Source organism: Procambarus clarkii, chromosome 34 (assembly GCF_040958095.1).
Source record: "Procambarus clarkii isolate CNS0578487 chromosome 34, FALCON_Pclarkii_2.0, whole genome shotgun sequence".
NCBI classification, from domain to species: domain Eukaryota; kingdom Metazoa; phylum Arthropoda; class Malacostraca; order Decapoda; family Cambaridae; genus Procambarus; species Procambarus clarkii.
In genome coordinates, this window is record NC_091183.1 from 36676522 (window position 1) to 36701387 (window position 24866).

A 24866-nucleotide genomic window follows, 5' to 3' on the forward strand; every position below is an offset into this window, starting at 1 on the left:
TGTGATAATATTTGCCAGTACATACCTGAGTTGCCTATTGTTTGGGGTACAATTTTCACCATTAGGTGTACCAGTTGCTTGTTCAGCTTGCTTAATTTGCTGCCTCATGCTTTGCCTTCGCTGCCGCGTGACTCGTGTTGCTGCCGGCATTTTCAGTCTTGTTCTGAAGTGATATTTTAATTATTAATGTTCATGGCCTGGGACAGTACACGAAACTGATGACTGACCAAAACATGATACGATGCTTTACGTTACACTTATATAATTTATTATTAATAATCTGTTCCTCAATTTAATTGTTTCGGGAAGGCAACAGCCTGGAGAAAAAACATGACAAACAGGAAAAGATGGTTGCAAATATTAATAAAGAAAAATATCCCTGGTTCAGTCATTATATCATTTACACTAACTAACTGTTCTTTCTATCCAGGACTTTCATTGTTCTTCCTAACCATGACTTTATAAATATAAGGAGCAAGTGGGTGAGATATGATTAATTTACATAAAGTTGAGATAAAACACCGATGGCCCTAGATTAGACCCCCCAGGCAGTGAGAGTGAGAGGAGCGGAAACCCACCTCAGCAGCACCAGAACACTGTGGAGAGACGCAACCTGCATCACTTTCTTCTGGACTGTCCAGCTATAGTCTCCATGCGCCATACTAATCATCAGCCTATAAATAATGAAGGTACGATAAAGTAAAATATGAGATCATACATACCGTAACTAATTAAACCAAGACTGAGATGCAGAATATTGCAACTTGATAATATAAGATAACAATGCAACAAGTAACATTAGAGAACTCAGTGTCACTGCTGCGTCTCAATACTGTACACAAATGGGACCAGGCACGGTGGGACAATTATAGCCAATTGTGTACAACAGGTACTCTGAGAGAGAACTCTATCAACATCAGAGGCCCGAGACTGTTCAACACGCTTCCGCTACACATAAGGGGCATAACTGGCAATCCCCTCACAGTGTTCAAGAGAGAACTGGATAAGCACCTCCAAAGGATACCTGATCAACCAGGCTGTGACTCATACGTCAGGCTGCGAGCAGCCGCGTCCAACAGCCTGGTTGATCAGTCCAGCAACCAGGAGGCCTGGTCGACGACCGGGCCGCGGGGACGCTAAGCCCCGGAAGCACCTCAAGGTAACCTCAAGGTACAGTGGCTAATCAACAAATAATTAATACTTCTCCACATTACAAAAGAGAGAGGCAAAATATAGGTTAATTGCTATTGATTTTTTTGGGGGAAGAGTATATATGTGGCTTTACTTGGAACCTTATGATGAAAATACAACATTATTAGGTGGGAATAAACATTTAAGGGAAATTCAGCAACCAGTTAGGGAAGTGTGGTCCCATGTTTACACAAATACAGAAGTTGCAATAGCATTAACAAAACAAATTCTACAACAGATTCCAGTCATTAGTTCAGACTACAAATTAACATAATACATGTACTGAACACTGATTAACCTGCGTCACAATTGTATTATACACAGATCACTTACATATGATTATTGAAGATATGTATATGGGAATGAATAGGCTGAACCTTGGTAATGCGGAGCTGTACATGACGGTTGGGAACAAATGCTCCTGGCATCAACTCGGAGAATTTACTAGTCTCATACACTCTGCTATAAGGCAGTGAACCGACACCTAGAATAAAAAACACAGATAATATATACGATTATCATCTGTAATACATATTCATTTGAGTATAATATCTTTAAAATGAATTTTGAATACAGTAACCAAAATTCATGAAGGTACTGCATACGAAGTAAATTTTGTTAAATACTGTAGTGTATTATATACGTACCAGTACTACTGTAAATATATTCTTTAATATAATGATATACTGTACTGAAATTTTGTGTAAAATAACTCGATTATAAAAATACAACTATTTACGAATAAAGATGTTTTATTTATTGAACTTTACCACCCCTCCCCCCCCCCACCAAAAAAATATGTCCAAGACTTACTATCATTTGTATCTGGAAGAGTATCTGGTGTGTTGTCGAGGTAGCCAAGAACATCTATATCGGAGTCGGGTGAACCGAGAGTTGGACTCTGGGTTAGAGCAAATATTTTCAAGGAGGGTCGATTCTGAAATTATAATTAAAACAAAAAAGTTGCCTGTCACTTTCTTTGAGTGCCATCAGGGGTATGATTATATTGCACCATCTCCAAATTATGAGCAAATAACTTTGAGATCACATTACAATGCTCAATGATTCGTGCATAACATAAAAGAAATAATTTCATTCTGATAATACAATACCTACTACATAATCTTAATTGATTTTTATACTGTACCATATTGTATTTGATTGAATTTAGAGTTGATACAAGTTTTTAAGGTTTTTGAACTGTTTTGGGGTAAAGGTACAATACAGTATAGAGTTGTACAAAGTTTGTTTATAACCTACATCTGCAGTACAGATATTTTACCCCCCCCCCCCCAACCACACACACACACACACACACAGACTACTTACATTTCAGTCCAAATTACAATATTAATACTCAGTCATGGTTCTTTACTGCCTTTGCTAGAATATTATCATCATTGGGGTGCCTCGTAGCCTGGTGGATAGCGTGCAGGATTTGTAATTCTGTGGCGCGGGTTCGATTCCCGCACGAGGCAGAAACAAATGGGCAAAGTTTCTTTCACCCTGAATGCCCCTGTTACCTAGCAGTAAATAAGTACCTGGGAGTTAGTCAGCTGTCACGGGCTGCTTCCTGGGGGTGGAGGCCTGGTCGAGGACCGGGCCGCGGGGACACTAAAGCCCCGAAATCATCTCAAGATAACCTCAAGATCATACTGTATATCTGGAAATTGTTTAGAGTTTGAAGATGTTTAGAATATCTAAGAAAGCCTATTCCTGAAAACAGGTTGCATACTGTACCTGTAATTTCTCTTTTGCATCAGAACGGAAGATTGCTTTTGGACTGAAGTCGGTATCATCAGAGGGAGGTAACGGCAGATCTAAAACATAGGAACAAATTTTAACGTAACACTACAGGTATTTATATTAATTTATATTTTCACTGCTAACATGTTAGTTGTACAGTCAACAATGAGATTGATCATGTCAACCATGAGATCAAACTGGAAGTACTGTAGTTTTAATTGAAATTTAATTTCTGTCTATTTTGTCAAATAACTAAACATAATTATATATTCTTTACATTTTTCCACAAAATAATAACAAATACCACTGCACATTCCCACTTATGTCGCCTTATAAAGCAAAAATAACTAACTATAATTTTGATTGAAGTGAATGAATATGAAACGCACCTGTCGGCCTTGGAGTTGTGCTCCTCGAAGACACATTACCAAGCCTAGCACCCAAGGACGACTCTGAGAATGACGACGACTTCTTGACTTCTATAAAAATAACCAAGCATCTAATAACTTTAGGCATGGATGTTGCACAAATAAAATTATTAATTATTCTAACAATAAATTAGTCTAGCAAAGAATAAAATAGATTTTCCTGTAAGAGCCATATTGAATGTTGTAGTACTAATGTTATAAATAAAGATTACTGTACATTAAAACACCTAATTCTTGATATACGATATTAGGATTCTAAACAAAGTTCAGAGTCAGAAGACACTTCAGGATGTTACACCACCAAAGATCACATTCACTTCAAACATCCTACTACTTGCCGGCTACTCATGCCCGTGCCATCTTTGGGGGTGGCTTAATCTTCATCAATCAATCAACTAAATCAAAATCAAACTTCATAAAACAAATCACAATCATTGCCAATTTCCTAATACAGTACTGTAATACAATGAGATTCAATTTAGTTTGACAACTTTAGTGTGAGAAAAAGAGATGAATTTAAAACATAATACAGTACTGTACTGTACTGTATCTTGATTTTTACCTGCATGATTACTGTGTTGGTCTTCATCTTCATACTGCAGCTGTGAAGCCACATCGACGAACTGGTAATGAGTCGCCCCATAATTATTGGGAGTCTCAGCACATTCATCGTGAGCAGCTAGGGGCTCCATCTCCTGCTTCACATTACCCCTGCTTACCTGAAACATTCAAAATAATCAACAACTCTCTTATGGCAAACTATAGTACTGTATGTGGAGATTAAAGAAATTATACAAAATTTTATCCCTAATTTCTTACAGGAGCCAGGATGGGCTCAATTGATATTCTCCCATAAAAATTTCAGCCAGTGGCCAATTTCACTCCTTTACTTCTTAAAATGGCACATTTCTAAAGAAATTATAAATCTTGGTTAATTTAAATATATCTATACATTACTAAAGAAATCATCAATATTGCTTCATTTAAATATATCTATACATAAAATCCCTGCAGTGTGTTTCCTTGTTCACTTGCAATCGTGTAATTGCTGCTATCTATTCCCCTAAAAATTTTGTATGTTGTGGTCATGTCTCATTTATTTCTTCTATCTTAAAATGATGTGAGATTGAACTCCTATATTCTCTCTCTCTGTCTCGTATCTCTTGGCTCTTGAACTCGTCTAGAGGCAAACCTCTAAATATTTTCCAGCTTCTGTTTCAGGCAAGGGAAAGGTTGCTGTGGTTCAGCAACAGCCACAGCATCGCCTGGCCGGGTACAACTAGTGTATATATATATATATATGTATATCGCGCATGTATGTACGTATGTATGTATATATATATATATATATATATATATATATATATATATATATATATATATATATATATATATATATATAATCACAAAAACATGTGATTCAGTTATGCATAAGTATCAACAAAGGAAAATGAAACAAAATTAATCTGAGTGCTTTTGTGATTGAATACACATTCAGAGAATACAGGAGGCAGAAAAGAATTGACCGGTTTGGCCTAATATCAACCCTCAAGTTGTTATCTGTCCTAATCCAGGAGGGTTTCCTCTCCTGTGTGGCACCTTCCAACCAGCCCCCTGTGCCCAACACCCGGTTTTCATTACTTTGCCCTGGCTTTGGTTAACCTCTGATCATCCTGATTGATACCTGGTTGATGGGGTTCTTTGAGTTCTTCTACTCCCCAAGCCCGGCCTGACTTGTGAGAGTTTGGTCCTGTATTTAGTTAGTGCAGTCTTCCATCGCATTTATAATTGGTGCACACTAGTGCCGACTAGGGCCTGTCTTGCTGCTTGGGGTCAGTCCTGTTGCTAAGGTTTTTTTCTTTGATGTCAGTCCTGTTGCTAAGGTCAGTCCTGTTGCTAAGGTCAGTCCTGTTGATTGGGTCAGTCCTGATGCTTGGGGTCAGTCCTGTTGCTAGGGATCAGTCCTGTTGCTTGGGGTCAGTCCTGATACTAGGGGTCAGTCCTGTTGCTTGGGGTCAGTCCTGTTGCTAGGGATCAGTCCTGTTGCTTAGGGTCAGTCCTGATGCTTGGGGTCAGTCCTGTTGCTAGGGATCAGTCCTGTTGCTTAGGGTCAGTCCTGTTGCTAGGGATCAGTCTTGTTGCTAGGGATCAGTCCTATTGCTTGGGGTCAGTCCTGATACTAGGGGTCAGTCCTGTTGCTAGGGTCAGTCCTGTTGCTAGGGTTCAGACCTGTTGCTAGGATCAGTCCTATTGCATTCCACAAGCGTGTGGGTGCTACTCGTCAAGGCACACAGGGGGGGGGGGGGGGGTTGCGAGACTGTGCTGACCTCTGGGTCTTGGGCCATCGCCCAAACTGACCTTGGCAGCTTGCAAAAAAAAAATGAGTACTGTGCAACGTTCGCTCTCCCTCACTGCTGTTTCCTCCTGAACCACCCAGGATTAACCTTACCCACACTACCTAACGTACAAATCCCACCCGGAAACTTGTCATTTTAAAAGGAAAGGTAGTTTGGTCTTTATTATAGATATAGGTAGATATAGTAGATATTAAGTCATTGCACATTCTCTCATGTGTATTATACATATATAAAACGCTGAACTGTAATGCCAATCCTGACCTCAAAAGCTTCATTGAAGGTTGTAACAGAACCCATGAGCACCACACCAGAAATAAATACAGTTTTGATATTCCTCAAGGTAACGACTTAATCAAACTAGAAATGCTCTACAAATCAAGGGACCCAGAATGTGGAATGACCTTCCCAACCATGTTAAAGACTGTACCTCTCTCAACCAGTTTAAGATAAAAACTAAACACTACCTAATAAATTCCCTGTAACCTACCTTACCCCTCTATTGTCAACCCATGTCTGTTATTTTTTTTTTTAATCAACACTGTTTGTCAACCTATTGTATTTGTGCTGCTTTTTCAGTCATGTTCCCCCTTTTTTTTATCTTTATTTGTATTTGTTCTCAACACATTTTATTCTTTATGCTCAATTAGTATTAAGTTCTAGATATTAATGTTTTTCCTGCCCGAAACGCATTGCGTAATAGTGGCTTTAGGCATTGTATGTACTAGCTCTATCTATATATCGATCCATTAATGTAACATCACTTGTATGTATGTACCTTACCTGAATAAACATATTTATTTATTTATTTATTTATTTATTTATTTATAGCAACGAGACCACGATGTCGTAAAATTGAAATAACTCATTAAAAATGTGCGAGAGAATAACAAACATCGCAAACTACTTCAAGAACATTTAACTGGTGATCGGTTGTTAGTGTACTGGCGACGAACCTTAACACCACACACACACGAGCACACCACTCCCAAACTACCATGGTGGTGGGTCCATAGTGTCACCAGCCGCCTCCTCCACCTGGCCATGTTGTGGGGCCTCACCGCCCACACTCAGTACAGTGACACTGACAGACACTGTACTCGACACCACCACCACTCCTGAGGGGTAAATACACCTGACTCACACACCGGGAGAATCTGGTTCAGGGCGGCGTGGCACCTTGAGCCGCCGCTACGCTGGGAAACACACACCTCATAATGGTGATTTGTCGCCACTCACAGGTAAGCCTGGCACGCTGTCACAGTGCAACTCACCACTGAATTGGTGAACTCACGTTATCGACTTGAATGGCGACAATCAGCTCCTGGGGGGGCCTTGTCTTTTAGTTATATTTAACATAGCCGACTTGAGAATGGTCCAGGACGGACCGAAACGTCGTCGTCCCTTCACCTTCTAGTGTGTGGTCTGGTCAAATTACTTTAGCCACGTTATTGTGACTCATCGCCTGCATAGCCGAGGATGCCTATTAATTAGGTTAAATTATATCAAGACCCCGCCAAAGGTCAAATACCCAGGATTTAACGCACAATAGGCACCAATATGCTGGTAGAACTGGAGTATCAGGTGAAAGGAAATGGTGGGCAAAAGTTTGTCAAGCCGCGGGAATTGAACCCGGAGCCTTCCGGTTGTAAGGCCACTGAGCCACCTGCTTGTCATCATACCTCCTCTAGGTCATAATGGACACGCTCACGGCCTTGAGAAAGTAGTAGAGCTCCCTAACATTCCTATGGCTTGTCAGTTTTTTTTTTAGTTTCTCGTCCGCTGCTGTCAATGCCTCAGTGTCATCTCTTGTCCACCTCCCACAGCCTCAGATCTCTACTGTGTGTCCACGGTACCAGTCTAGTAGAATTAAAAACTAGAGTTTTCTTCAGTTTTAGAGTCTATAGTTTTGTTGTATATTTTCTTAGATGGTGATTGTACTGTAAGGCTGCATACTCTAGTGCAGGTCTCGCCTGGGTGAGACTTCCTTGTTCAGGGGGTTTTAGATTCAGCTACTGGGAACAAAAAGTTCCAAGTAGCACGGGCTATAGTGACCCCATAGTGGACTTGCCTGGCAGAGGAGCGGGACTGTATATGGTATCTTGTCCAGGTATGTGATGGTACCTAAATATTTCCTAGCTTACGTGCCTCTGAAGACAAGCCTAGTGTTGTTTACTTTTCATAAGACTAAATCATGAAACGTTCCACCTTTTTCATGTTCAAAACGCTTTGCATATTAGTGGTTTGATACAATATGTTATTTATGTACTAATAATAAACCAGTGTAATATGTTCCAATGCATTATATATTATAAGTAGTTACAACACACGTTGGGTGGTTCCAGAGGAGTCTTTAATTTAAACCCGCCTCCAGTCTCTCGTTGCAACCCGTTCTCGCACTTGCTTACAGTGCGAGAACGGGTTACAGTACCCGAGGATGGGAATGAGGTGAGGTCACCAAGCAGGCATGGTTTAGAGCAGGACTAATATGAGGATGCTGTGGTAATAAACTCGTCGTCTCACTCACATAATTAGCTCGCATCGTCTGCAAACATTGGCATGTAGACCCCTACTTCCTCAATTATATCACCGGCATACCACACATACACACTCTCTCTCTCCCTCTTTAGCGTGTGTTACTTGTTCTTTTATTTATGTCGCAATTCCCTTCTGTGTTCTTTGGATCTCGGTATATTCTTATACTGGGATATACTTGTATATACTTGGGATCCTAGTATCCCAGCCTGTCAAACCATGGACTAATTCAAATTACAATTCAAAAACTTTATTCCTAAATATCTGAATATTTATAGCTTACAGAAAATTACAATACATTAGTTGCCTAAGATAAAGTCATGTGTAGCTTCTGTACGGTTGTTCACTTCCACCAAGTCTCTCTCTCTCCAAGCTTCTTAAATTGGCCAAGTACAGTATTTCCAGCTACCGGCAAATCCACTCTATATGCAAGCGGCAAATGCCTGCAGGAAGTGCCGGTCCAACCGGGTTCTGGGAGTACAAGACCTATACCTACTCCCGGTATATTCCACGTCAGCTTCGGCTTAAACTGTTTTCAGTTAGGCCTTAGAAGGTTATTGTTCCCCTCTTAAGAATAGTCTTTCGTGTCTACTGTTTCGTGGGTTGTGAGTTTGCTACTTCAAGGCTAGGGGAACATTCACCAACCAGCAATCACAGATATGGTGGAAAAACTATAATCCAGCAAAACAAAATCACCGAAAGACCAGCCTTGTGATGAACAAGGTGAAGGATAGCGTTTACCAATAAGACGATAGCATGATGGTTACCTTGAAATGGTTTTGGAACTTAGCGTCCCCGCAGCCCGGTCCTCGACCAGCCCTCTCAATGGAGGAATGTGAGGCCAAGAAGCTGAGCTATGAAAACAGGGAAGAAATAGTACCTATATACTTGGGCCATCGGAAGCCCAGCAAGAGGCGATGTCGTCGCTGTATCGACCAATCCAAGACCAGGACGGAAAACAAACATGATCAGAAGCAGGCATGCAGGTACTAGGCTGCTGGCTGACTGACTACTGCGCGGGATATTGCACAGTGCAGCCCTGAAGGCTAACCATGAATGCTGTATCAGCGTACTTGTTTATATTGAAGGTCATCCACCATATATGTATCGTAGGTTATCTTATCACTCGCTGGTAGAGTCTGGCAGCTTTAATACCAATCTTGTTATTCGAATCTGGCATGTGTTGTGCTTACTTATATCCTAATCTCGTAAATCTTTCAAGAAATTATTACGACAGACAAGTAGCCAGACAAGCGATAGTTTGTGAGCTGGGGCGACACCAGCGTTGTCATATGTATATGTATATATATATATGATAGTGTCAGACCACGGAGGAAAATTGAAACAGTAATTTCCTTAAGTACTTTCGTATATTAATACATCTTCAGAAGGAGTCATTTATAATCATTAATATACGAAAGTACTTAAGGAAATTCCTGTTTCAATTTTCCTCCGTGGTCTGACACTGTCACATTTTTAATCACGTGTTTATTTTCATGATTTACACACACACATATATATAATATATATAGTATATTGGTGATTGTAATAGAGAGAGAGAGAGAGAGAGAGAGAGAGAGAGAGAGAGAGAGAGAGGGAGGGAGGGAGAGGGGTAGAGAGTAGTGAAGGGGGGGGATTAAGGTGAGGAAGGATTAGGTACACAAGGAGCCATCTGTGGCGTGTACGCGCACACATGAATCAATGAATGCAACAGATGTGGCCACATGACACAAGCGTATAATTAAGCAACTGAGAGTAAGCTATGCACCACTCTGCAAGTGTCACAGCAGAAGGCTCTTCCTCAAATACCCAGAACATGTTTTGCCCGAAGCCCATAAACCTAGGCCTCGGGCCATCATATCTCATGGGATGTAATAATTACAAGCCGTTGTAATGAGTATATAATTGATAAGGGATTTTAATGAATACAGGATTATAATGAGTAAGGAGAATATAATGAGTATGTGAACACTTACGAGTAGAGAGTGTAAAATAAGTTTAGATTACTGTATAAGTATGTGCTAATGACTGAGAGGTAGTTAGGTGTGGGGTGGTATGTCGCTTTGGTCATGTGGTGGTTCAGATTCCATTTGCTCACTATGAAAACAAATCATTTCAAACTCTCCGTGCCTCACTTGAGCACTTAAATTTCCACCTGTGACCCCATAATTCGTTTGCCACCCATTAGAAATTGTCTGTCCTTGTCTTACACAAATCATCATTTCTTTGAGTTGTGATTGTAATGTCTTCCCCGACAATGACGAGACGCTGTATATGACAAACTAAGGTTCAAAGACAATACAACTATAATTCTAATATATTTAACTTGCTAAACGTATAAATATAACGCAACTGCATCTATTTTAAATACTTACAAGATGCTGATGGCGAATAAGACTACAAATTCATAACTGTATCACACGCAGTCAAAACACAGAGTATAGCTAGCTATGAGGATATTATGAGTGAGTTACTCGCATAATTGACAGATTGAAAAACTGCGGGAAGTCCGGCCTAATTCATCAAACCACACCTGTGTACCACACACACACACACACACACACACACACACACACACACACACACACACACACACACACACACACACACACACACACACACACACACTTGTGTACCGTTTACAGACACACCTGTGCCCTTACCAGAGAGTGTTTGACGGTACTTGCTATAGCATGCTTCATGGTACCCACTGATTGTAGCCTGCCCTGCTATACTCACTGATTGCACATGCTCTTTGGTACCCACCAAGTATAGTGCAATCTAGTAGTACCTGCAGACTGCACAGCACTTCACCATCCTTCTCTCACACACATCCCTAGTGGGTAGTGAAGTCCCTCTCGCACGCGTGCGAGCACATAATGGAAACTGACTCCATACAGTTTCAAATGTATATAAGAGTCCAATAAGCTCAGGAACCTGTACACCAGTAGCCTGACAGTTGAGAGGCGGGACCAAAGAGCCGAAGCTCAACCCTCGCAAGCACAACTAGGCAAGTACCCACACTTTGCTTCCCCCGTGCCCATCAACAGTCAAAACATAACATTGTTTACATAGTCCAGCCAGTCCTCTTTGATCCCTGTCTCTCAAGACTGGTACTTGCCACACACACACACGGCTGAGTCATCACTCAATAAAACCCCAATACCAGAGATCGCTGGTTTGTTTCGTGCGTAGGTTAGACATATCAATAAGTTTGGGTGGATATAAATAGGATCAGACGCCGTATGAGCCGACACGCCTTATGCCGTTTCCTTCAGTCTTATGTAATACGAAATACATGTTCCAATTTCTACACACCCGATACTGTGAATTTCTTTACATTAGTGCTGGTACCAGGACAAATGACGGGAGATTAAGCGACCAACACTAATGCAATACTATTGATAAACGCGTCCAAGTTACAACATTCAATAATTTGGCTGGAGGCTAGGCTATCTGCGCGCGTCTCAAATCCTCACAAGCTCAAAAATGATGACAGAGCCGAGGCAGAGCCATGATACACGAGCTCAGTGACACATAACACTGGGATACGCGACACACGTGAACTAGTGTGATAACGGGCTTGTTCAGCCAACAGGACTCTCTCAAATCATCAAAGGATAGCGAATAAGTGAACTCCAACGACCCGATAAAAAGAGAGGATGATAATTTCATAACAGCTAATGCAGTAGCATGATAGCAACATCCGGAGTTTGTTAATATCCCACCACAGTCCCGTCCCTGCCACTGTGTCAGGCTATTACTTTGGGATATCCTACCACAGTCCCATCCCTGTCAGGCTATTACCTTGGGATATCCTACCACCACGATGATATCTCTATGCTGTGGAAAATGAATAGACTTTAGGGAACTATTCTTACTGGAAATATTTATGACAGCATGAACACACTGATGCTTCCATGGCTCAATGACCGTTCAGCATACAACCTGCTTGCCGTAATGGCCACATTACGGCAAGCCATTGTGTAAACTGCATCAGTTTACACATTGGCCATTGTGTAAACTGCATCAGTTTACACATTGGCCATTGTGTAAACTGCACCACAAACACCACTCGGTTCTGTGTAAACAAGAGCTCATACACCGCATCATCACTCACCGGAATCAAAGCAATGTTAACATTGCTTTATCACTTGTCAAACTGTTGATAGATAAGATATAAATGGTAATACTTTTGTTGAAGGCGGGTGTGCCTCGGGCGTTTCATGGTCCGTGGGGCCTTTCCTCACTCGTTTTAATAGTCAGTAAAAAGGCCCAACCCCGTGGAGGCTATTTCCATAGTGAACCTTAACAAGTCTAGCGGGACCTAGCTCTATGTAGACTTCTTGTACTGGACCTGATCAAGTTTATATGGGACCCAACCCCATGTAGGCTATTTCTACTGGACTTGATGAAGTCTTAGGAGACAAACGGTGATGTTGATTAAAAGTCCCCACGCGAGGGAACACCGAAGTCACCATTGTGTGTTCCTTTAAAATAAATGTATTTTTACAACCGGAAACTGTCCCCAATTAATAACAATTGATACATGAAGCTTGGAATCTTCACCTCTTGCAGGGTTTGGTAGTGTGTGTGTAGTTAGCTGTATTAACACCCACACTGGTGGTTACAGTCAAGCAGTTAGCTGTCAACTCTCACCTTGGGGGCTAATGTGGCACTCAACCCACCAAACTGGCAGAGTAGTTAACAGATGGAATGCATTAGGCAGTGATGTGGTGGAGGCTGACTCCAGACATAGTTTCAAATGTAGATATCAGAGCCCAGTAGGCTCAGGAATCTGTACACCAGTTGACTGACAGTTGAGAGGCAGGACCAAAGAGCCAGAGCTCAACCCCCGCAAGCATAACTTAGCGAGTACAACAAAAATATAATTAAAGCAATGTTATTATATATGTCCTAGACCAACGACGCCTCGTAAATATTCTTGTTAAACACAATTTACTATAATATTATTTTTTATTATAATGGTAAATAACACATTTTGTGTTTGGTAAAAGACGATGTACAATAGGCCCATTGTTTTGTTTTACAAAAGCCCAGGCCTACTGCTGTGATGTACATGATGTAGTTTACTCACCTTTCTTTTAAACTCTCTCAAGAACTCCATGGTTGACGTGTGGAGGAAGGGAAGAGGCCAGGTAGGCACTTGACACAACTGTTCAGGTATAGGGTTATCCACCACAACCTGCCACAACCCTTCCTTTTGCAAGCGAACAGTAACCACCTACGTCAGACCCCCACCCTCCAGCACTGCTCTCTCCTTCAGCACTAGCTGCATATATATATCACGTTTCAAACTACGGTATTTGCCATATGATGTAAACAAACAAGAGTTGCAGTCAAACTGTGTTTACAATATTGCTCCAGACCGAGTGATTAAGAGCTAGGCGATTACAGTAGTCATGGGGTAATTTAGGAGAAGGATGGAGCAGTGAGGTGTAGTGTGGTGTGGCCAGCACCAACACACACACACACACACTGCCCGCACCTAACTGGGGGAAAGGGACGCTGCACTCTACTCATCAATACCTAACACTGTATTGCCATCATGTGGGCCCCACCGCTGCCAATATTATCCCATAACTTCCCTCCCCTCCCTCATTACCTCTACTGTTATATTCATATTTCTATAGTCTCTTCTCATCTCTTTCACCTTAATAATATAACCCATCCTTCTGTTTGATAGTATTTATTGTGACGATCGTTAATAGTCAGAATTCGTACGTTCTTAGCTTTTTAGATAGTAGTATACTGACTCGTAAGGAATTTTGTTAAAATAAATTTAGCTAAAGCACAAACTTAAATATTCCTAGGCCTAGTATATCTCACACATGTACTATATTAGGCCTAGGAAGGTTTGGATAGGTTAGTTTAGTGTGTCAAAGCAACACAAGTAAAAAATAGTTTTCCGATTTGTCCAACTCAATAGTTCAGATTTCTACGTTCTAATTTCGTTCCCATACCAGTCTCATTTCTTATCCAATAATTCTTCCCCTCCTCCATCCCCTTCAACACCACCCAACCCCCTCAAACCCAACTACATCCCTTTCAAATCCAACCTCATCTCAAACCCCACCCCATCCCATTATCAGATCCCCCCCCCCACTGTGAATATTTTTCCACCTTGCAGCCCATTTTTACTAGACCTATCTAGACCTAGACTACCTATTCCCTCCCAACCCCACCCATAAATGTCTTCATTCTAATTTGCCTTCTATTGTCCATCTCCCACCTCTCCCTGCATTCATCTTTCACCCCCACCCTGCTACCTATGTCCATCTTCTCCTCCCCACCCAGCCACCCATGTCCACATATCTTCCCCCACCCATGTCCATCTCCCACCCCCCACCCTGCCACCGATGTCTCCCACCCCCCACCTTGCCACCCATGTCCATCTCCCATGCTGCCTTGCCATGTTAAATTTGCTTAATCAGATACAAAATAAGGCCAATTAGTGACAGTTCACAACCAAGTTCAACTCCCAGCTGGGAACACAGGCTCAAAGTCTCAGAAATATAAATAAATATATCAAAACAGTAGATCAACTTTCATGACTCTGAATAAGCCATAGTTGATTTCTGTTGCAAAATGAGTTCAGCAATTGAAAACAAATTTTTATAATTTTTTTTTTTTTTTTTTTTTTTTTGGGGGGGGGGGGGGGGGGGGGAATCTGATATGGATTGAAACAGAAGTTCACCTACAAAAATGACACCACAATCAAGCCTAAAAATGCAGCACTGAGATACAGTTTTAGCCAAAAAATGTGGGATGGTAAAGTACTGTATTGGCACAATCTAGGGGATAAGCCACATTAAAGTTGATGGTTAGCCAGATACAGCACTGTAGTTATCTCCTCACTTTAAAAGAAGTTTCACCAGAGTAAACGTATCAATTATTTCCATTATACCCACCTTCTTGCATAATATAGTACCTTAATAATGTTAAATCTAATGTTAGCAGTTCCCGTGGCATAGTGGTAAAGCACTCGCCCGGTGCTTCGCGAGCGCTTTGGCCTGGGTTCGTATGGTGGCTGGGCAGGATTGACCGGGTGCCAATCCTTAACCGTAGCCTCTGTTCACCCAGCAGTGAATGGGTACCTGCTTGTTAAATAATTTGGCGGGTCGTATTCCAGGGAAAGAATTAGGATTAAGGACCTGCCGAAATGCTATGAGTGGTAGTGGCTTTACAAGAATGTAAAAATTCTTGTACTGTATATATAAATAAATACAAAAAAACTGTGTACCAATATTCATCTACATTATAATAGTGTTAGATAACCTACTCATATATATGCAATAATGTATATGAATATTAAAACATTTAACAAATATCTTACATAGGGTTTAAAACAATACTGTTGTCCATGTAAATTATTAGGGCCAAATAATAATTATTATGAACACATCTTTAATAATCAGCATTAAAAAAGTTTAAAAGGCTTACAATTTTGCCTGGCTTGACATGTTCAATACTTTTAAACCATTTTTTGTACTAGATATCGTAAATATTTACACATGTAAATCTAATACTCTGTATATATAATTAAGGATTTTTTTTTTAGTCTTGTGACATGCTTTGGGCAAAATGAGTTGGTTTGCCAGAAGTAGCAGACAACCAGTGTAAGCTAATAACTGGCAACTTTACACTAACACAACACAGTAAATTTATAATAAATCTGAGGTTTCTGGTAATAGAGTACATCCTTGTATAAAACTGAGTGCTGTATTCATTTTTCACTACTATGCTTATTTTTTGACAACTGCCAATGCTTTATTAATGAAAGCACAAGTTTCATATTTTCTGAAGCAAACAGCAACCCAATCAAGTGATTTTAACATCAACATTTATGAGAACAACTACAGTAATTGGAAACAAAAACCACTAATGAATGTGACAAACGTGAACTTATAATAATTTGCGAAAGATAAAATAATGCTGATGTAGAATTAGGTTATCTAATCAGTATTTACCTTACATACAATTATACCTCCTTGTATAAACCATAGATATAAAAAAATTAATGTGTTTTAAGAAACCAGAAATTAAACTGAAGATGTTTATGATGAGCCATTTAACTACAGTACTACCACACACCCATAACTTGTTACATGATTGTAAGCAAAATGCTACATCCTTGTGAGTGAATTATAAACAATAAAAAAGCATAACATGTTACTTATTGGAATTTGCCCCAAATTGAAATGAAATACAGTAGGCCTGGCTACTGTAGTACAGTACATTAATTTTTGCCCAGACCACCCTATTATATGTTTTCATGTCACTCATACAGGTGAGCATTGTGTCTCAACACACACATTGTATGATACGTCAAAGATGCCATACCACACAACGTTCATGGTATGTCACAGATCCCTCAATACTTACCAGCATGGAAAGTCACAGCTGTCTTAACACTCAAGTTATGATTCATCACAGATGCCTTAACACTCACATTTATGGTACATCACAGGACGTCTCAACACACATTTATGGCATGAAACACATGCCTGAACATTCACGATTATGGTTCATCACAGATGCCTCAATGCTCATGTTTATGGTATATCATAAATGCCTCAATACTCACATTTAAGTTGCACTGCAGTCGACACACAACCGAAAGGCCAAGAGATCGATATCCAGGCAGAGTGAGACTTTTTGCAAGTTTCCTCACACCTGATGCTTCTATTACCTAGCAGTAGATGAGTACCTGGGATCAACTGTTGTGCATTACCTCCTGTGCAAGGTCAGATTACTGACCCAGGGAGGGTACCCCCTTCATATGCCTAATGAGCATCCTATCCTCAGAAACGGGATATGATTAAATCACAGATACCCCAATACAGTCTGGACAAAAATGCTCCAAACTGTTAAAAAAAGTTTGAGCACATCCTGCGTTACGAATCACTTCCTTTCTGTCCTACTGTCTCAATGTGACGCAAGAGAACCACAAACTTGGTCTTTATTTCGCACAAATCGCCCATAAGATCACAATTATTGCCACACGAGCGCTTCTATGGCTCAACGAGAGAAATCCGCCTGGGTTTGCAACATAACATTACCACACAATTTTTCCCAGTGCAACATTGCGTCAACACTAAACACATGTGCACAGATAGATACCAAACACTTGGAGTACTTCCACACGCTTAGACGCTCCAACTACGTATTCACATACCTAAAAATACTCTTATAAGTTGTTGAACCATCTCAAGAAGAAATTGATAGATCAAAACTTGCAACTGAGCATTGCGTGACTGCACGTCCCACAGATCTCTGTTGTTCTACTCGAGTCGAGTGTTGCCTTCAGAGTGTCGTACACAATGCGAGATACTGACGTACTTTGTCGTATGTCGGCCACCAATTGTATGGTCCACCTTTAATTTTAATAATAGTAATAAATAATAATAATTGTATTCATAAAATATACATAGGAACATGTTACAGTGATAATTAGTACATACAACAATTTTACATGTGAAGTTATTATATAATTCAGGTATAAATAAATAAATAAATTTGTTTATTCAGGTAAAAGTACATACATACAAAATGAGTTATAAACAGAATGTTGGATTTCTAGACAGAGCTCGTATATACTATGTCTAAAACCATTAATACGCACAGCGTTTCGGGCAAATTGTTTCCCATAGTCAGGCTCAGGAAAGCTGCTTGGGTAATCTAGGTCACTCTAGCCATGCTACTGACGACAAACTCCTGGGTTCCTGTTTTTATGTTATGAGTGAACAGTGGCGTCAGGTGAAAGGTAACGTACCTGAACCGTCCTCCTTTTCTTGCAATTTAACTTGTGGAGTTACACTCGAGGTGATTTAAGTTCAAGCAAGGCAGTTTGTAGCTGTCTTTCATTGGCTGGTTGAACTTTTATCTAATAGTTTGTAAAGTCTAATTTTTTTCAATCCATGTAAAGGTCCTGCTTGGCGACTTTCTAGTCTACCCTCGAGAAGGCTATCAAGAAATGATAGAGGAATTGCAAAAAATTCCTGGAGGAAGTTAAGGGGAGATCAAAGCATGGAAGCATCATGGGAAATTTTCAAAAAAGATCTTTTCACTGAACTTATTCAAAATATATGCCAAGAAGAAGACAGAATAGAAGGAGAACTAGTTAGATGATACAGGCAGCAAGCTTCAATAATTAAACGGATCCCCTGGAGCAGGTACCAATTAACAAAGAACAATATAGATTATGAGAGATACAGAAGGGCATTAAATTAAGTCACCCAGGAAATCAGATCTCGAAAAGAACACTTGCTTAAAATATAAAGAAAGGTCCAAAGTCTTTCTATGCCTGTTTAAGAAGCAAGATCAAAGCAGAAGATTCTGTAGGCCCCCTTAAAAGACGAGACTAACCACGTAATAATAGAAGAGAAAACGGAAGCCAACATCCTGAATGAATACTTTACATCCGTGTTCATATCAGAGAGATTAGACAATATCCCAGTACCCACAAATGTTTAAAGCAGGTGAAGAAAAACGAATTAAGGGATAGCCTCATAACTTGCGATATAACAGCATTGACAAACTAACAAATTCAATAGCCTCTTGTGTGGACGGAATTTGATCCAAAGTCGTAAACGGATAGTTTCCCTAGAATGGAAATATGCAAATGTCACCATTATTTTCAAAAAAGGCAGAAAGAAAGCAGAAGACTACCGGTGAGAGCAACCCTGAGGGAGGGAAACATTCACCATCTCACAGTGAACAATCTAGAGGTGATAAGCGCAAGTTTGTTATGTTAAAAACACAAATTCTGCCTTACAAACGTGCTCACATTTTTGGAAATGATAGCCAGCTATTGAGACTATATAAGGTCTTCCAGCAAATTTAGTATACATGGACCAAGGACCTCATGAAAGACTGGTAAAGAAATTACAAACACATGGGATAATTGTTAGAATACTAGATTGGAAAAAACTAATAAAGCAAAGGATAATGCTTAAGAGAAGTTAATCTGCCTGGAGAAATGTGGTGAGTGGGGCCCTTTCCTATCACCTAATGCATTTGTTCACCCAGCAGGAAATAGGTATCCAGGAGTTTGTTCGTAGTGGGGTCGCATCCTGGGGAGGGGGACTCGATGTTGTTGTTATAGATTCAGCTACTCGAAACAAGTTCCAAGTAGCACGGGCTATGGTGAGCCCGTAGCTTACCTGGCACAGGAGCGGGGCAAGTAGCACGGGCTATGGTGAGCCCGTAACTTACCTGGCACAGGAGCGGGGCAAGTAGCACGGGCTATGGTGAGCCCGTAACTTACCTGGCACAGGAGCGGGGCAAGTAGGACAGGCTATGGTGAGCCCGTAACTTACCTGGCACAGGAGCGGGGCAAGTAGCACGGGCTATGGTGAGCCCGTAGTGGACTTACCTGGCACAGGAGCGGGGCAAGTAGCACGGGCTATGGTGAGCCCGTAGTGGACTTACCTGGCACAGGAGCGGGGGGACTCGATATAACCTAACGTACATATATAGACAGGCTGCTTGCCCCCGACAAAGTGAATCTTATCATTTAATCTTTGTAATTATTTAATTACAATTAAATTATTATAATTATAATTTTCCTAATATCTGCTCCTAGAACATAATCCCGCATGCGTACGTTTATTATCGTACACTCTTTCGTTGGCCGTGATCGCTTATAATACTATACTCATGGTCATACCTGTATTTTTCATGCAAGGTCAACTAAACTATTTTTAGTAGCCATTGTTGGTTTTTTTTCGCTGTAAAGGTTATATAAATGTTGAGGGCAAATAATGAGGCATTTTCGCGCTTTTGCCAACTGGAAAATTATTCACATTTGTTTGGCTGTCAAATGTTTAGCAGGCCGTGGGCTTACTTATATCAATATCCTATAAACTGAAGCATTCAGATGTACGTTACATAGCTTATGTAAGATATATGCTGAGTGGTAAACAAATTATATATAGATTTACTGTAGACTTTCCATGTTCTTAAGTGAGTATCTGGGTCGTAGTGATTATAATTACTAAAGTCGGTTCACAACCGACTGATCTTTTATCCATTCAAGTTCATCCTATTTATCAGACACCAGACGGACCTCTCGCCACCCTGGCCCCAGTGTCCAGCTCCAGCTATGGATTCTTTTCCAATTATCTCGAACTATTATCGAGTGTTACTGTATGTTAGGAAACTCACCCGTCTGGTTATTCAAAAGAGGTTTGACATCACTTAAAGAGTTGTAGAGAAGCTACACGTTTTTCAGGACTCTTTCCTCCATCTTACGAGTGGTTAGAAAGCAGTTCCTGTAGTAGAAATGTGTAAGTGGTACAGGTTCTGTAGCGTGGTCTCCTTTATCAGTGGTAGCGGCTGGTTAAGTCCTGCTTGGGTATAGCTGTTTACTGCTATATATGTGAACAAAGACTTTGGGTGTAATATATGCCCAGTGGACCACAAACGCAGTTGCCCGCAGTACAACTAATCAAGCTACAAGCAACCACAGACACCCAACTGGTATCCAACTGAAACGCTGAACAGTTTGGAGGGTATTGATCCAGACGACGTCTTCAAAAAGTCAGATGTAACACAAACAAGGAGCAACGGCTTCAAGTTCAACAAGCCACAATGTTGGACAGAAAACAAGAGCTGCTTTTTCACCCATTGAGTTATAAACCTATGGAACTGCCCACCCGCTGAATCCGTAAATGCCAAAACGCTCCTGAATTTCGAAATGCTGCTCCATACAATCATCAGAACAAATGGGGGCCCTTAGACAAGCCGCTGACTTCCTGTCCTCGTTGAGGCTACTAGACAGATAGTGGCTCTCAGGTAAGTTAAGGTAAATACTGGGGATACATTAATTTTATTGAAGTTACTCTCAATAATTATATAAAATGTGCTCATTTTCTATGATGTTGCCGTCACAAAAAACAAACATTGACACCCATGATGTAGATATAATTCAAATGTTTATTCAGGTAAAAGTACATGCATAGATGAGTTTAAGACATAATGTTGGATTTATAGATAGAGCAGATAGATAGTAATAATAATTTATGCAAGAGTACGTGCTTATGATACATGAACAGTGGATAATTCATTGGTAAGAAACATACAATACATAAAGCCTCTAATATATAAGAGCGTTTCAGTTGCATTTGGAACATTCAATAAGTTCCACTTCACCACTGGTTGAGCCGTGACAACACCTTCAACACCTGCTCCCAAAAGGGCGTCTAGACACCTGCTCCGCCTGGATACCGCCGAACACTGTGACACGATTTTGATCATTGGAACTTGAGACCGCCATCAAATAAAATAAAATAAATAAATGTTTATTTAGGTAAGGTACGTACGTACAAGAGATTTTACAAAGATTGATGGATTTATAGATAGAGCTAGTACATACAATGCCTAAAGCCACTATTACGCAAAGCGTTTCGGGCATGAAAAACATTAATGACTAAATCTTAATACTAATTGAGTATAAAGAATAAAATGTGTTGAGAACAAATAAAAATAGAGATAAAAAAGGGGGGAACATGGCTGAAAAAGCAGCACAAATACAATTAGGTCGACAAACAGCGTTGTTTAAAAAAAAAACAGACATGGGTTGACAATAGAGGGGTAAGATAGGTTACAGGGAATTTATTAGGTAGTGCTTCGTTTTTATCTTATCAGATATTTCTCTTTAACGGGCGGTACGTCACCGGTTACAAGGATTAAGTCGCTACATCTTTACAGTTTTAGGGTTGAATCTTTAGGCGGGGGAGACGATGTCGGTAGTTTTCGGGTCTTGACAATGCAACGATGCAGTAGGCTCTTGGTTATGTCCTTTGGGAGTTGTGGGCGTCTCTGGCTTTTGGTCCGCCAGAGGCCATTGGAAACACTGCAGAGTTTTTGCCCGTTTGAGTGAGCGTAGCGGCCTACGCTCACATCCATACCTCCCCCATACAGCACCAGATAACATCTCTACCCACTTCACACCACACACCTCTTTACCCTGTGTTTGATTAGCATCCATCCCCATTATTCGCGTATTTCTTCACCTATGTGTGATTACAATGTAAACAAAATACAGTGATTACTATGTGTGTGGTTTCACTACAAACTTTGTTCTTAAACTCTTCCTGGATAGATGTAACAGAACCCATAATCACCACACCAGAAATAAATATCTCTTTGATATCCCAAGAGTTAAACTTAATCTGTGTAAACACTCTATGCAAATAAAGGGACCTGGCCTATAGAACTCACTCCTTAACGAATTGAAAAGCTGTCCAACTTTTGCCTTATTCCAAAATGAAACCAAAAAGTACCTAATTTTATCTTCATAGTTTCCTACCTAGTGCTTTAAACTCGCACTGTATCTAGTGCTACCCAATCCCCCAATATATGTACCTAAGCCATACAACTTCACCATTGTAATCATTGCTATCACCTTATATCATGATGGTTATATTGAACACAAAGGTATACTGCATTATACCTTTAAACAATTGTCAAAGTATACTACAATATACCTGTTGATATCCCTCAAATTTTACTTTAATACACCTACTAACCTTTGTAAAATTTTCTTACAATAATACCCGTAAACATTTTTTTCAATTTTGCTAGAAATTCCATACTTAAAATTATCTGTTAGATTAAGGACCTGCCCGAAACGCCACGCGTACTAGTGGCTTTACAAGAATGTAAAACATTAATGTAAATAATCCTCTCAAATCCTCTCATAAACCAAATGTACATTCTTGTATATAAATAAATACAAATTACTTCACCTTACACCCACACACAACTTCACCTCTTTCACATGTGTAGTTAAGATAATTTTGCACCTCGTATATTCATTCTTTACCCGAAGATGATCAAGAATGGGACGAAAGGTTGAAGAAAATATACCTTTTAATAATCATTAGATTTTCAGTACCATGAATTGCGGTTACTTGATTGTTCTTATTAATCTCGAGAGTAAGGAAATAAAAGCACAGAAAGCTTATATTATAAGATCAGCAATGGCAGCAATGTGGTCATATTTAAGCAATATATATATATATATATATATATATATATATATATATATATATATATATATATATATATATATATATATATATATAATTAATATAATGTAAATACAGGTTAATGTGGTTAATTCAGAGCCGAGAAGACAGAGAGACATTTGGCCACATTACAATAAAAAGACTGTTCACCCAGCAGGATGAACAGTCTTTTTACAAAGCTGAACAGTCTACAGCACAGTTACCCATGAGTTAGGGAGCTGTTGTGGGTTGCATCGTGGGGAAGGTCAGTAGTTGACCCTCGGAGGTCAAACATGGCACTCGACCCACAAGTTATGACCACCTACACCACCCATACTGAGGGGGCGGGCTACTATCCCCACCCCACAGTCTTGATGTAAAGATTATTATACCAACCCAGTAATTGCCGGAATGCCTGTCTTAACGACCCGGAGTTGTCGGGTCGTTAAGACAGTACCGGGTCGTTAAGACAGTACCTCTCCTGTCACTTGTACAGCCATTGACTGCCTGATACTCTCCGGAGCTAATGGTCTGTGTGTAGTACCGTGCCTGGTAGCCATCCTCCACCCCCCCCCCACACACATGCAACACCACTCATTATTGACTTACCTGACAACGGATCATTACCAGCACTACACGGTGGTTGGACATCCATAGGTGTCGTTAATTGTCGTGACATCGTTTAGTAAGAATTACTTCAATACCATGAGTTTGGCTATTTTAATAACAAAGGGAGACTTCTGTCTGTGTTGCAAGGCCATGGCCCTGTGTTGCAAGAGACACACCTGTAACACTGCTGGCAGCAACTCTACGAGAGGGCAGGTGTGCCACATGTGTACCTGTACCACACACAACACAAAAGTGGACGCCTAAATATATAATTTATCGTCAAGGCAGTCCTTTTATTGTTAGTATTAAATATCATTTATTGTGTATGCAAATGTGTATTATAACTCGTAAATACAATTATTCTGTATTTTTTTTTACAAGAAATAATGGATAAGTATATAATCTGTTTTTTTGTAACATATTTGGGAATTATATGCTGCTTGTATACCATATTTTCCTTTAAACACGATCAACAAGCTGTTTTACAACCAGGTGTCCGCCCAGTGCCTGGAGCACACGGAGTGCCTCATCGTCCCATTCTGGGATTCGAACTAAGGACTTCTTACTGGACATTGAAGACTACCGTCTCAGCCCATACTACCTTCCCCCCTGAGGGTCCCCTCGCCTGAGGTCGGTGCTACAGGGGTGTTTCTCTCCCCTTGTGAGGGGAAAAGCCCAGACAGTTCCACTGAGGGGACCGCATCAGACAAATTCAGGCCAATATGCGCACATGACTCTTCCATGGGGTGTTGATATATATATATATATATATATATATATATATATATATATATATATATATATATATATATATATATATATATATATATATATATATATATGTGTGTGTGTGAGACAGTGTGTTAGTCACGTGACCCAGAGGCTGGCTGGTGAGTGTATTAATAAAGCCAAAGACTGATCCACTGACAGACAGCACCGCTCCTGTGCCAGGTAAGTCCACTGCGGGC

The 24866-nt window shown here is 40.3% G+C and overlaps 1 protein-coding gene across 9 annotated transcripts in view; it reads right to left on the reverse strand.

The window, feature by feature from the left end:
• Positions 1-17608, reverse strand: part of LOC123762051 (phospholipase D1) — a 38285-nt gene extending 20677 nt beyond the window's left edge. Inside the window, exons 1-8 of one of the 9 annotated variants that reach the window (XM_045748270.2) lie at positions 17454-17608; positions 3928-4084; positions 3327-3416; positions 2932-3011; positions 2005-2128; positions 1525-1675; positions 579-674; positions 26-163 (exon numbers count right to left, since the gene is read on the reverse strand). In XM_045748270.2, the coding sequence (XP_045604226.1) occupies positions 26-163; positions 579-674; positions 1525-1675; positions 2005-2128; positions 2932-3011; positions 3327-3416; positions 3928-4057 (809 nt within the window). In that variant the 5' untranslated portion in view covers positions 4058-4084; positions 17454-17608. Of the gene's footprint in view, positions 1-25; positions 164-578; positions 675-1524; positions 1676-2004; positions 2129-2931; positions 3012-3326; positions 3417-3927; positions 4085-5049; positions 5626-6675; positions 6851-9134; positions 9160-13352; positions 13543-16862; positions 17423-17453 lie in introns of those variants that run through there. The other 8 variants (XM_045748271.2, XM_045748266.2, XM_045748272.2 and 5 more) reach the window with 8 other exon arrangements.
• Between the last annotated feature and the right edge of the window lie 7258 nt (positions 17609-24866).